At 39.5% G+C, this 13,965-nt stretch overlaps 1 protein-coding gene across 6 annotated transcripts in view; it reads left to right on the top strand.

Annotated features, from left to right (window-relative positions):
* IMMT (inner membrane mitochondrial protein) overlaps window positions 1-13,965 on the top strand; it is a 54,778-nt gene that overhangs the window by 16,134 nt on the left and 24,679 nt on the right. Inside the window, exons 2-6 of one of the 6 annotated variants that reach the window (XM_079791833.1) lie at window positions 399-472; window positions 1,210-1,399; window positions 7,551-7,659; window positions 9,546-9,647; window positions 9,979-10,074. In XM_079791833.1, coding sequence (XP_079647959.1) covers window positions 399-472; window positions 1,210-1,399; window positions 7,551-7,659; window positions 9,546-9,647; window positions 9,979-10,074 — 571 coding nt within the window. Of the gene's footprint in view, window positions 1-398; window positions 473-1,209; window positions 1,400-7,550; window positions 7,660-9,509; window positions 9,648-9,978; window positions 10,075-13,965 lie in introns of all 6 variants that reach the window. The other 5 variants (XM_079791832.1, XM_079791831.1, XM_079791836.1 and 2 more) reach the window with 5 other exon arrangements.

Genomic DNA, 13,965 nt, shown 5'->3' with positions numbered 1-13,965 from the left:
AATTTGCATATTATTCTATTATTAGGTTAGATGTTTCTGTCTCCCTCTCCCTTCCTCTCTGAAATTAAAAAAAAAGAAAAAAGAGCATATGGCAAATCCCACTTATACTCAAGAAATAATTACCATATATAACATTAAAAGTGCTAATTGATCATAGTCTGATAATCGCTTTTAAAAAAATCTTAAAATTTATTTTATATGACCGTTGGGGTGCAAGAAACATCATTGTTTTTAAGGGTCTATAACTGCTTCATGGTAAATTAATTTCTGAAGGTAAAATAATTTTTGTTTAAAGAAGACATATGTAATAAAAGTATTAGTTCTTAAGTTACCAACTCTAAAAGCTTTCCACATTCCTTTAACTGTATTGGTTCTGATGTTTCCTTCTTCCTCTCTAGAGTTGTCTCTGTGGGAAGTTTATCCTCCGTCCCTTACGACCATGCCGTAGATACTCTACTGCAGGCAGTTCTGGGTATGTAGTATGTCTCACTGTAAACAGACTTTTAACTGTATGCTAAGATGTGTGTGTGTGTGTGTGTGTGTGTGTGTGTGTGTGTGTGTGTGTTTCCTTGATTATGGGAATAGCTGCTTGAATCTTTTTGTTAAGGGGTACGAACACTGAAGCTTTACTGTAATATCTTTGGGTCATTGGTATTTGTAGGTGAAAGTTTGTTACGATTCTCTTTTTGGTTCTTTGGTAATTGGGTGGCATTCAAGGTAGAAGCTCCCCCCTCCTGTGCTGTCTTCCACGCTATGGCAAATAGATTTATATCCAGAACTCAGCACATTGTAATTTAAACAGTGTTTGTTAGTTATGTTTGTTTGTTTGTATCATCTTACTTTTATAAATGGTTTATTATATTTACAGAAATGTTTGATTAAGGGAAGAGGAAATTTGAAATTTAGTGATAGTTCTTTTTTGGGTTCAAAAGAAATTTCATGATTGTGAACATCTTGAATGTTAAGTGTTAAAGGGTAGATTGCTTCATAGCTACCTATCCTAGCTATTACTGTATTTTACTTTTTTTTAGTTACTCATAAATAAATGTGGTTTTCTATTGTGAACATGTTTAAAAAAAACAGGGAAAGGTGATGTGCAGCTGCGCTAATAAACTTGCTGTGATCTGAAGCAGTGGTAGAGATTCCAGGTCTTTGCATAAAGTTAGGAGAGCCAAGAAATATAAATGTGTTCCTATTTCTTTCACTTAGGTTGTCTCCTGCCAAAATTGCTGGGGCTGGTCTTTTGTTTGTTGGTGGAGGTATTGGTGGCACTATCCTGTATGCCAAATTGGATTCTCATTTCCGAGAAAGTGTAGAGAAAACCATACCTTACTCAGACAAGCTCTTTGAGACGGTTCTTGGTTCCTCACCTTATAGTATTTCATTGTCAAAGAAGCCGGTAAGCATTTTAAATATTACTTCAATTTACCCTATGGCATACTTTTAAAAGCAGGTTGTTTTAATCTTGAAAGTATCTTGCATGTATAATTCAGTAGATCTTGCATGTATAATTCAGTAGATGTGTTTGTCAGGTTTTTAAAATATTAATCTGTAGTGTTGGATTTTTATCCCTTTGAAGTCCCATAAGTGCTCCCACTTAGTATACACCATATAGGAAATAATTGGTTGGCACATGCAGGTAAATGGAAGAGCCAGCTCCGGTAGAGGTACCCTGGCTTTCCTGTGAACTGAGGGGGTCCGTGTCAACCCACACCATTGCTGCTGTCAAGCACTGACTTACACTACTGAAGACCAACGTAGAATGTTCCTGACCCAGAACCCAAATGTTTTTGTTAGTAATGGCTCCTTGTAGGCCACAAATCAGAGTCAGAATTTTCAGCTACATACTAATTGGTTCTTCATTACTGGCATTCCTTGGACTTTGTACATATTCTTCAGAGTTTCACCCTTGTTTTCCCCTATCAAGCTTAAAAAAAAAAATCTTAAATGTATTTTCATCCAAACAGTTGCTTGAAAAAGATTTACAAAAGAGAGTGTGGATATTTGGTGATTTAATATTGGGTATTTCTTTGTGCTGTGAGGCTGGACATGGCTGATCAGTTTATTCATAGAAGCTGGGTGGACTTCTCTTCTCCAGTATCTAGCATGGTGTAGAGACCAATCCTGTAACAAAGTTAATATTTAGAAAAGCAAGTATCCTCTGACAATCCCCAGCCCCCAAACATGCTTTTTCAAAATGTTCTTGTTTAGTCTTCTACATCATTTATTCTTTGTATGAACTTTAAAATGTCTATGCTGCCTGAGGGAGATAGTCTTGCATCTCCAATAATCAAGGACCAGAATCCTGTGGATTCATTCTAAAATCCTCAGTCCATGTTAAGCTCCATGACCCAGGAGAAATAGCTGGAAGCAATTCTAGGAGCATGGAGTCAGGCTGAATAGCTCATAGAACTGTTCTTTTCTCACTTCATGTGACTTTAAGTGTCATTCTTTGTAGGTGACATTTTTATCTCTCTCAATAATAACCTTGACTTTTTCTCAGTCCTTTAGCTACTCCTCTGAACATTTCCACTAGGATAACTTAGCAGGTCCATGTTGGACCACCTCAAAACTTACACACTTCCCAATTTGCTTTATTTGTGTTAAGGATAGTACCATGCCATCCGGTAGATAGGTTAGAATTCTTGGATTCATTTCCATAGTTGCCTATATTTTATTAGCTATTCTATTGTGTATAATCTCTGATATTTATTCTCTTTCTTGCATTACTAGTATCCTTATCCCAATTCTGACCTTTATCATTTCACTAGTGGCCCGGTGCACGAAATTCGTGCACATTGCGGGGGGGGGGGGGTGTCCCTCAGCCTGGCCTGCACCCTCTCCAATCTGGGACCCCTCGGGGCAGTCGGACATCCCTCTCGCAATTCGAGACCACTGGCTCCTAACCGCTCACCTGCCTGCCTGCTTGATCACCTCTAACCACGCTGCCTGCTGGCCTGATCGCCCCCAACTACTCCCCTTTCCAGCCTGATCACTCCTTACTGCCCCACCACTGCCAGCCTGATTGCCCCCAACTGTCCCCCCTGCTGGCCTGCTTGCCTGCTTGCCCCTAACTGCCCCCCCCCCCCCGCAAGCCTGATTGTCCCAACTGCTCCCCCTAGCCGGCCTGCTCGCCCCCAACTGCCCCCCCCCCTTGCCGGTCTGCTCACCCCCAACTGCACCCCCTTGCCGGCCTGATCAGCTCCCAACTGCCCCCCCACCCCACCGCTGGCCTGATTGCCCCCAACTGCTCCCCCGCCAGCCTGCTCACCCCCAACTGCCCCCCCTGCTGGCCTGCTCGCCCCCAACTGCGCCGCCCCCCTTGCCGGCCTGCTCGCCCCCAACTGCACCCCCTGTGGGCCTGATCCCCCAACTGCCCCCCTGCCGCCAACCTGCTTGCCCCCCACTGTCCCCCTTCCCCCCGCCGGCCTGCTTGCCCTCAACTGCCCTCCCCTCTGCTGGCCTGATTGCCCCAACTGCCCACCCCTGCCAGCCTGCTTGCCCCCAACTGTGGCGCCCCCCCCCCCGCCCCGCTGGCCTGCTCGCCCCCAACTTTCTACCCTGCCAGCCTGCTCGCCCCCAACTGCCCCCCCTGCTAGTCTGCTTGCCCCAACTGCCTCCCCTCTTCCCGCTGGCCTGATTGCCCCTAACCTGCCTCTGTTTCGGGCCCCACCATCATGGCTTTGTCAGGAAGGACGTCTGGAAGGTCTCCTGGCCTAATTAGCATATTATCCTTTTATTAGTATAGATATGCAGATGATTTTACAGACTAGCTTAGTTCCTCTCCTCCTACACAGTCTTTTCTTTCTGTTTTGTTTTGTTAATCCTCACCCAGAGGATATTTTTTTCCATTGATTTTTAGAGCGAGTGGAAGGGATGGGGAAAGAGAGAGGGAAACATTGATGTGAGAGAGAGACATTGATTGATTGCCTCCCACACATGCCCTGACCAGGGCCAGGGATCCATGGCCTTGATCCGAATCAAACCTGCGACCCTTCAGTCCTTAGGCTGGCGCTATAACTACTGAGCAAAAACAGCTAGGACACACACAGCCTTTTCCATTCTTCTCCCAGTCTCCATCCCCCAGATCTCTCCTAACATAATCTAGGCCAGTGGTAGGCAAACTCATTAGTCAACAGAGCCAAATATCAACAGTACAATGATTGAAATTTCTTTTGAGAGCCAAATTTTTAAAATTTAAACTTCTTCTAACGCCACTTCTTCAAAATAAACTCTCCCAGGCCATGATATTTCGTGGAAGAGCCACACTCAAGGGGCCAAAGAGTCGCATGTGGCTCGCGAGCCGCAGTTTGCCGACCACGGATCTAGGCTATCCATATATCAATATCAGAGAATCTTATAAGTGCTATAATGTGCTAAATTTTATAATCTTATAAGTGCTAAATTTTTATGAGCTCACTTATCAGGAACTTTTGTACATTTTCTATTGTTTAAAAGATAAGATCACAGAATGTAAAAACTAGAGACTTTAGAAATTGTCTCATGTTCTGAATAAGGAAAGTGGATCCAAGAGTGGTTAACTGTTAGCCTAAGAGCTGGTCATCACTTCCTTTATTCTGTAGTTGGTGGTTTTTACTAGTTCCTAGGTTGACATTTGATACGTTTGCCAGTCTGGCTTTCATTTGCCTTTCGGACCTTATCTCTGAATGGTCCTTGGCTTCATGCCAATTTACTTCATAAATATGCCTGTGCTTTCCATTCTTATTCAGCAAATATATGTCGAATGCTTATTATGTACCCAGGTACTGTTCCAAGGGCCTTGGTTAAAGTGGAGAACTACACAAAGATCCCTTCTATTTGCACAACTTTTGCCATTGTGGTCTTCTACCCAGAATTACTTCCTTTCTTTTGCCTACTAATGTTCTCTTCAAGTCCTGCATCCTTCACTACACAGACCAAAGTGAGTTTTCTCACCTCTAAATTAAAATAGCAGTTAGTGTCTTTATTTAAAAAAATTTTTTTTTATTGATTTTTTACAGAGAGGAAGGGAGAGGGATAGAGTTAGAAACATTGATGAGAGAGAAACATCGATCAGATGCCTCCTGCACACCCCCTTCTGGGGATGTGCCCGCAACCAAGTTACGTGCCCTTGACCGGAATCGAACCTGGGACCTTGTAGTCTGCAGGCTGACGCTCTATCCACTGAGCCAAACCGGTTTCGACTATTTTTAAATTTTTACCATTTATTAGCATTCTGAACTGTTGTGCATTGCTTTTATTTATTTATTTATTTATTTATTTATTTATTTATTTAATCCTCAGCTGAGGATATTTTTTCCATTGTGTCCCAACCATGTGGATTAAACCCTTAAACCCACAATGCAGGGATGTGCCCTTGACCAGGAATCAAACCCTCAATCCTTCGGTGCTGTGGGCCGATGTTCTAACCACTGAGCATGCTGGCCAAGGCTCAACTTACTGCTTTTAAAAAATATACATGTTATTTTATGGGAATCCTTTAAGTGCCAACATGGTTATTTATGCACAGACAGTAAATATTGAGAGAAGATAAACTTAAAATCTTTTTGATGGACATGGAATAAGACTTGCCTAAATGGAGACAAATGTTATATTCTTTGTTGAGACTTCATATGTTAAAAATGTCATTTCTCTCAAATTTATGTATTTCTCTCAAATTTCTCCTAAATTTGTATGTAGTTGGAAGATGACATATATATGTACATATACATGCACACACACATAGCTAATAGAATTCTAATAGATTTTTCTAGAGGTTGAAGAATTAGACAAGACGATTTTAGTTCATATAGAGGGATAAATAATGTATCTAAGAACATTTTGAAAAGTATCAGATGATACTTGCTTTTCCAGATAATAACTTTGTTATAATCCTTCTTTAATAAAACAATAAGGTTTTTTTTTTCTTCTTTTTTTTTTTTTTTCTTAACAATAAGGCTTTGACACAGGATTAGAAATTAGAGATAGAACAAATAAGGCTATGCCCTGGCTGGTTTTGCTCAGTGGATAGAGTGTCGGTCTGTGGACTGAAGGGTATCGGGTTCGATTCCGGTCAAGGGCACATGCCTGGGTTTGTGGGCTCAATCTCCAGTAGAGGCGTGCAGAAGGCAGCCAATCAATGATTCTCTCTTGTCATTGATGTTTCTATCTCTCTCTTCCTCTCCCTTCCTCTCTTAAATAAATAAAAATATTTTTTAGAAAAGAATAAGTCTAGAAATAGATCATATTCATACACAAGCACATTTATTGTGAGAGTATGAGTTTCTAGAATCATATATGAAAGTGATCTGTTAATATATGTTGAAAATATTCAATCCCTTTGACCCAGCAATTTCTCTTGGCAAACTCTCTTACAGATACCACTCTATAGTGCTTTTCAATTATATGGATAAGGATGTTTAACAAAACAAAACAGAAAACAACTTGAATGACCAAAAATAGGGGAGTAATTGGCCAAATTATGGGTTTTGCAACTACATTAGGGTATGCAGTTAAATTAGGATATTATACAACAAGAAATAATTTCTTGACTTGGAAGAGAATGTCCATGATATATTGTTAAATGAGAAAAGAGCAAGTTACATGGTAATTTGTGTAATATAACCCTATTTTAGTTTAAAGAAATGAGAATTTGTGTGTGTGTATATGCCTGAACTTCTGCTCAGGGTGCGGGTGTGGGGAGGGTTGAGTTCAGCTATTAGCAGTAGCAACATGAGAGTGCCAGAAAGGAAAGGAGCAATAGAGAGGCAAATTAAAACTATTGCTTTATCTTGATATTACTTTGCTTGTCATAGTGAGTGTGTATTTCGTGATTTAAAAAATAAAATTTTAATAAAAATAAAATACATATATGTTTAATTTCTGGTAGTGATAAAGTTCAGGACCACTTCTGCTTTGTTTGAGTAGTCATCTTTGGGATATCTGAGTCCCACTGCCTACCAAGTTCTGGCAAAAAGTGAGACAACATAGGTGGTAAATGAAAATATTGCTATTACTCAGTAATTTTCTCTAGCACATCATCTGGCAGTCCTATTAATGAACAGTGCCTTAAACTAACCGCAGGTGGTAATTGAGAGAGAGGCATGACAATTAGATTATATATTATAGTATGTAGTTGCATGAATCCTGGAGATTAAAGATATAAAAAGCTAATTTTCATTTTTACTCAGAGCCTATAAAAATCACTTGTTTCTAACTGAATGTATACAGAAGATAACACATGATTTAGGAAGCATATGGAAATAATCTTCTTAATATTGTATATGTAAAAAGAGTGGTATTTAAAGGTAGACTCATACATCATGTACTTTATTAGTTGCCCTAAGAGAAGTCTTTGATACTATTAATCCTTTGGAATGAAATTTTTGAACTGCATTCTTCTAATATGAAGGCTTCTCTTAATATGGTTAATAAAACATTATGTTGTAAAGTGCTAACTGTATGTTAAAAGCCTAAAAGACTTGATTGTTGAAATAATACATGTTACTGTATGATACCTTTTTGAATAAACAGTGTTATATCCGAAATGTTAAATGTTTTTCATTTCCAAGATTGAGTCTGGTCCACTAAAAATCTCCAGTGTATCAGAGGTAATGAAAGAATCTAAACTGCCTGCCTCACAGCTCCAAAGACAAAAGGGCGACACTCCAGCTTCAACAGGTACCTATGTTTATAGTCATTCTTTTGAAATTATGGGTAAATGAATTGTTTTAATGTATTTGTACCCGTGGTTAAGAGGGCGGCCCTTCTGCATGAAGGACTCTCATTTTAGGGGTTGAGAGGTTGGGAGGGATATGGAATTGGGCTTTATTATGAATAGCTGCTCAGTGAGGGTAATGGCAAGAATTGTCTCATCTGCAACAGACTTTATTTTTTCTTTTATATTTTTTCCTTCTGACTTCTAGCTTTCCCCCTCAGATTTACATATTCTCTTTTTGCACCTATTTTTTTCCTGTTCACTAGTTTTTTCCTCCTCTCTATTCTTAGTGATTAAAGTGTCTGATCTAGTTTAGATCTGTAGATATTTTTTGCCATCATGATTTATTAATAATCCCACCTTAATGTACAGCACTGAACCTAACTCTAACCTGTTCAGTGATACACTTCAAATGGGTTACTGAACAGGTTAGAGTCAGGTTAGTTATGTTTGAACTCCTTAGTCCCCTCTGTCCTCAATTAAATCAGTTGACTTTTTTCCATTTGGCAAATATTCACTACTATGTGCCAAGCAGTCTTCTAGGTACTGGGGATATAGCAATGAATAAATAGTAAAAACTAACAAATACAAACTCTGGGAATATTCCTTAGTGGGATGAGGGGAGGGAGATCATATATTAAATACATGAATAAAATGTATATATAGGATGTTAGTGGTAAGTAAGTGTGGGAGGGAATATTGCAGTTCTAATGGAGTCAGTAAGGAAAGGCTCGCCTGGAAGGTTTCCTTTGAGCTAAGGCTAAGAGATGAGGAAGTGAGTCATAGAAGTCTTGACGGGGAAAGGCATCTCAGGTAGAGGGATTAGCTAGTGCAAGGGTTTGACACTTTCCAGCAAGGAGCAGATGAAGCTGGAGTGTGGAACAAGAGAACACTAGCAAATGAGGCCAGCAAGGGAGCAGAAAGCCTACTGTGGCAGTCCTGGAGGCCGTCATAAGAATTTGCTTTAAAAAAAAAAAAAGAATTTTGCTTTATATCTGAGTGGGATGGGAAGTCCTTGGGAGAGTTCTGAGCCAGGTGACTGATATCTGATTTTTATTTTAATAAGATCACTACTGTGGAGAATACACAAGGGTCCAATGGAGAGCAGGAGGCTAATGGATTTTGTGATAATCCAGCTTTATCTCTTAAATGGGACCTTCAGTTCTTTAAAAATTTTTTCTCCATTTTGTTGCTCTTTTCCCTTTTATTCCACCTCTATAATTACTCATTTTCTCTTCACTTTTATTTATAACTTATGAGCGCTTGAGTTTTTTCAACTTTCTTTAAAAATATGTCTATGAAATAATTTTAACAGAGTTCTGTTCTTCACTAATTCACTATCTTTACTGTGATCTTCTTGTGTTTAAAATGTTCATCTTGTTCTTGCTCACACCTCTTGTTTCATCTCTGCCACTCTTCAATTAAAAATGATTTTTTGGTTAGTTACTTTCTTTTGTCTGCTTCTTCATTATAGGCTCTTTTTTCCTTTGTTATTATTTTCCCATGTTGTGTAAATCTTATGTATGTCTCTCATATGTTGATATTTAGTGCACTTAGTACTGTTACTAGATACCTGCTTGAGCATAATGATGGTTAAACTGCAGGTGGAGGCTGGCAAGACTCTTTTCTCTAGTGTTTCCTAGGTGTTGTATCTTGTGGGTTTGGGTATGTGATGGACAGTGCCCCTGTGTATTTGTGTGTTTGAATAGTGGCGGCACATCCATTTGTGTTTTTAAGGGTGGTAGTAGTAGTGGATACCTGTGTAGTCTGTTATTCCGGGAAACTATAAATACCATGAGTAACATATTTACAGCATCGACAGAGGCAGCCAAAATTATTTCTGCAGCAGGTGATACACTGTCGGTCCCAGCCCCTGCGGTTCAGCATGAGGAATCTATAAAAACTGGTCACCCTCACATTGATGAAGGAAAACCCAAGTCTGCAACTTCAGGTAGTTTTAATTATTTATATTGTGGTTTTACAAAAGATATGCTCATCAGAACTATTTAATACCTAGACAACCCCTAGATACTATGTAAGTACACATTTATATTGATTTTAAGTCTGCAGACTTGCTTAGGTAATTTTTACAATTTCAAAGTCTGAATAAATCTTTGAAAACAAGGAGTCTAAGAACTGATTTCTTATTTCTTCATGTTGGAGTCATTGAATGATGCTCTCAGTTGATATAGCTGGCAAGTAAAACGATGGTATTTTTATATCCCTCTGAGCTTTCGAAATTCTATGCTGAAATTTGATTTCCTCTCTACTTTTGCTGCAAGAGGAAGCATCCTCAACTTCTGTAAGGGAGCGACCACCTGAAGAAGTTGCAGCTCGCCTTGCACAACAAGAAAAGCAAGAACAAGTTAAGCTTGAGTGTATGTAAACCAGACAATTTCTGAAGTACTTCGAGTCATCCCTATTAGTTGCTCTCTTCTTCAACCATCAGCATAAGTTTCTCATCTATCAGCTAGTTCTGATTCCTTTTGTTTCTTTAGTGGCCTTGCTCTATTCACCACCTTCATTTCATCATTTCTGTTTTTTCCATCTAAACTTCTTTTACCCAGGTAACAAGGGCTATTAGTGTACCATTGGTGAAAACTCCAAATAATACTTGTACTTTCTCCATTTGTTTTTATTATGGTTAGTGCTAAAGGTTCTTTGTACTCTGGTGAACAGATACTGTTTGCAATGTGCCTGAGTCTTTTTTTTTTTACCTTTTTCAATTACAATTGACATTCAATATTGCATCAGTTTCAGGTATATATCATAAAGGTTAGATACTTACATAATTTGTGATCCCCCAATAAATCTAGTACCCAAGAGGCACCATACATACTTATTACAATATTGTAGACTATATTCCCTATGTTGTACTTTACATCCCCATGCCAGTTCTGTAATTACCAATTTATACTTCTTAATCCCTTTACTTTTTTCATTCAGTCTCCCAACCCCCCTCTCTTGGCAACTATCATTTTGTTCTCTGTATCTATCAGTCTCTTTCTGTTTATTTTTTTAGGTTCCACATGTAAGTGAAAGCGTATCATATTTGTCTTTCTCTGTCTGACTTATTTCACTTAGCATAATACTCTAGGTTCATTCATGCTGTCATAATTGGTAAGATTTCATTATTTTTTATGGCTGAGTAATATTCCATTATATGTATGTACCACATCTTCTTTATCCACTCCTCTATTGATGGGCACTTGGGTTGCTTCCATATCTTGGCTATTGTAAATAATGCTGCAGTGAACATAGGGATGCATATATCTTTTTGAATTCGTGTTTTGGATTTCTTTGGGTAATACCTAGAAGTGGAATTGCTGTTCCATTTTTAATTTTTGAGGAACCTCCATACTGTTTTCCATAGCAGCTGCATTAATTTGAATTCCTACCAACAGTGCATGAGGGTTCCCTTTTCTCCACATCCTTGCCAACACTTGTTGATTTATTGATGATAGCCATTCTGACAGGTGTGAAGTGATATCTCATTATGGTTTTAATTTGCATTTCTCTGATGATTAGAGATGTTGAGTATCTTTTCATATGTCCTGGGAGAAATATCTATTCAAGTCCTTTGCCCATTTTTAAATTGGATTGTTTGAGTTTTTTGGTGTTAAGTTGCATGGCCTAAGAGTCTTTTAATTGTTAAATTCATAAATTTATTTGTGCAGTTCAGAGTGGCTCACCCTCTGCTTTATTACCCAGCCTCTGTGCTCTCACTGTAGTAGCCCTCTTACCTGACATTGGTGGGGGACAGATGTTCCACACATTTCCAATTTCCAGCTAACTGAAGCATATTTATCTTTACATTTCAATTTTAAGTTTTCTGATGGTCTAAAAAAAGATAATAGATGTGTAAAAAATGTATTTTCCTGTATTAAATAAGGCACATGGAACATAATTTATTGTACTGTGCTGCATTATATTGATGTCTCGCGGTAGTGGGCATGTAGCTTTACGATGAATTGAGGAAATGTTTGTTTTACATTTTTTAGAGTTTTGTTTTTGTGTGTTTTTTTGTTTTGTTTTGTTTTGTTTTTGTCTCTCCTTACCCCTTTTCTATTTGTCTTCTGCCTTGAGTGGTTCCTGTTTCCCTTCTAGTGCGTTGGATCTGCCCTACTCTGATGAGGCAAGTTTGTTAGAATTGTGTCAAGTATAGAAGGGACAGAGGAGCATAGGTGTAGATTTGTGTGTGTTTTTTCATTGGTGTGTGTTTTTTTTGAGGATGTTGTATTTTTTGAGGAATATTTTGGCGTTTAAATAAGTGAAATAGTTCTATTTTTTCCACTTTTTAATTTTTCTGAATTCTTTACTACAAATCAAAATCAGTTTTCCCTTATATTTATGTTTTTTATTTTTTACTCTTCTTTTATCATATGGACAACTTGAAGTAAGCCATAAATTTAAGATGGCAATGTCTGCTGCTTCATTACATTCCTTTTTTCGTTGTCTAGTTGTTTTTATCTTTCATTTTGGGCAAAGTGAGAATTTTCAGGATTTTTTTCTGTCACCTCATAGTTTTCTCCCAAACCTTAATTTAAAAATGTGTGTGTAAATATCTTATCAAGAATCAAAGCACAAAAAATCAACAAGTTGGACTACATCAAACTAAAAAAACTTCTATGCAGCAAAAGAAACAGTCAACGAAATGAAAAGGCAACCTGTAGAATGAGAGAAAATATTTGCAAACCATATATCTGATATGGGTTTTAATATCTAAAATATACACTGAGTGGCCAGATTATTATGATCTCTGAACGCATAATAATTTGGCCACTCAGTGTATATCCTATACTAGAGGCCCAGCGCACGATTCAATCGTGCGGGTAGGGTCCCTAGGCCTAGCCTCCTGCGATCAGGGCCATCTTCTGCCTGTTCGCCAGTCCCCAGGCCCAATGCTGCCTCCGCCGCCGCCACTGAGCTGCCAGGCTGTTGGGATCACCAGCTCATCCCCAGCCGCTGCCGCTGCTGCTGGGGCTTGAGGCGCTGACGAAGGGGAGCACGGCAGGGGATCCGGGTGCGGACAACCGGCTCCCCGCCTCCGATGGCAGCGGAGCTGGGTGTCCAGGGTGTCCGAGGCAGCCCCCCTCAGCGGCCGCCAATCCAGCCGTTGAGAGGCGGGGGGGGGAGGGGCGGGAGTCCCGCGCCTCTCAATGGCCGGATATGCCACCCCGAGTCCCGCCCCCCAGCCTCCCACCGCCCAATCGTGGGCGTAGCGGAGTGATGGTTATTTGCATATTGCCTTTTTATTATGAAGGATAATAAAAGGCTAATATGCAAATTGTCCCCTCGATCAGGAGTTCGGCCAGCAGGCAGGCCGGCCAACCGAGGCCAGATTATTATGCGTTCAGAGATCATCATAATCTGGCCACTCAGTGTATATGGAACTCATACAACTCAATATAAAAAGATAAAGCAAAGTGAATAGAACTCTGAGAGGGCCTCAAGCCAGCAGTCTGATCTCCTGGGGTCTGCTAGCCTCTGTAAAGTGGTTTACTTTTATTTTATGCTTGAAATAATGTCCCACCATTAATTCAAGCATATTTCTTTGTAGCCTCTTTATCTCTCTATATCCCATATATTTTCAGTTGAACTTCAGTTGCACATTTGGTATTTTCTTAGTATTAGCTTTATCCTTTTTTTGGTTTGTTTTTTTAATCCTAACCTGAGAATATTTTTTCCATTGCTTTTCAGAGAAAGTAGAAAAGAGGGAGAGGGGAAGGAAGGGAGGGAGGGAGGAAAAAGAGAGAAAGAGAAAGAGAGAGAGATGGATATGAGAGAGACACATTGACTGGTGGTTGGCCTCCAAGAGACACGGAGGTGGGCAAGGAAGGGGGAGCTGGGAGCTAACTGGCAACCCAGGCACCCAGATACATGCCCTTGACTGGGAATCCAACCCATGACCATTTGGTGCATAGGCCTGCACCCTAACCACTTGGACACACTGACCAGGGCTAGCTTTCTCTCTTTATCTGTGTCGCAGAGGTATTGTGTGTGGTTCATCAGGTTCCATTTGTCCTCTAGCTTATGCTGCTTTTGCTCCAAGTCACCTTTTGTTTTTGTCTCAGGTACCAAATATATTTTCCTTTTTTTGATCATCTGATATTGGATAAATTCATATTCTCACTGGCCTTCTTTCTTCAAATGACCATTTTTTCACTTTAGTATTGTATCTAAAATCATTTCTTGCTTTACTTTAAAACAAAAAAAGTTAGGTTTCTTTTGACTTCTGAAGCAGCTGATAGCAATGTTATCTTAAATAC

This window comes from Cnephaeus nilssonii (assembly GCF_951640355.1).
Source record: "Cnephaeus nilssonii genome assembly, chromosome: 15".
NCBI classification, from domain to species: Eukaryota; Metazoa; Chordata; class Mammalia; order Chiroptera; family Vespertilionidae; genus Cnephaeus; species Cnephaeus nilssonii.
The sequence above is the reverse complement of the archived record's forward strand: the minus strand, read 5'-3'. Positions and strand labels throughout refer to the sequence as shown.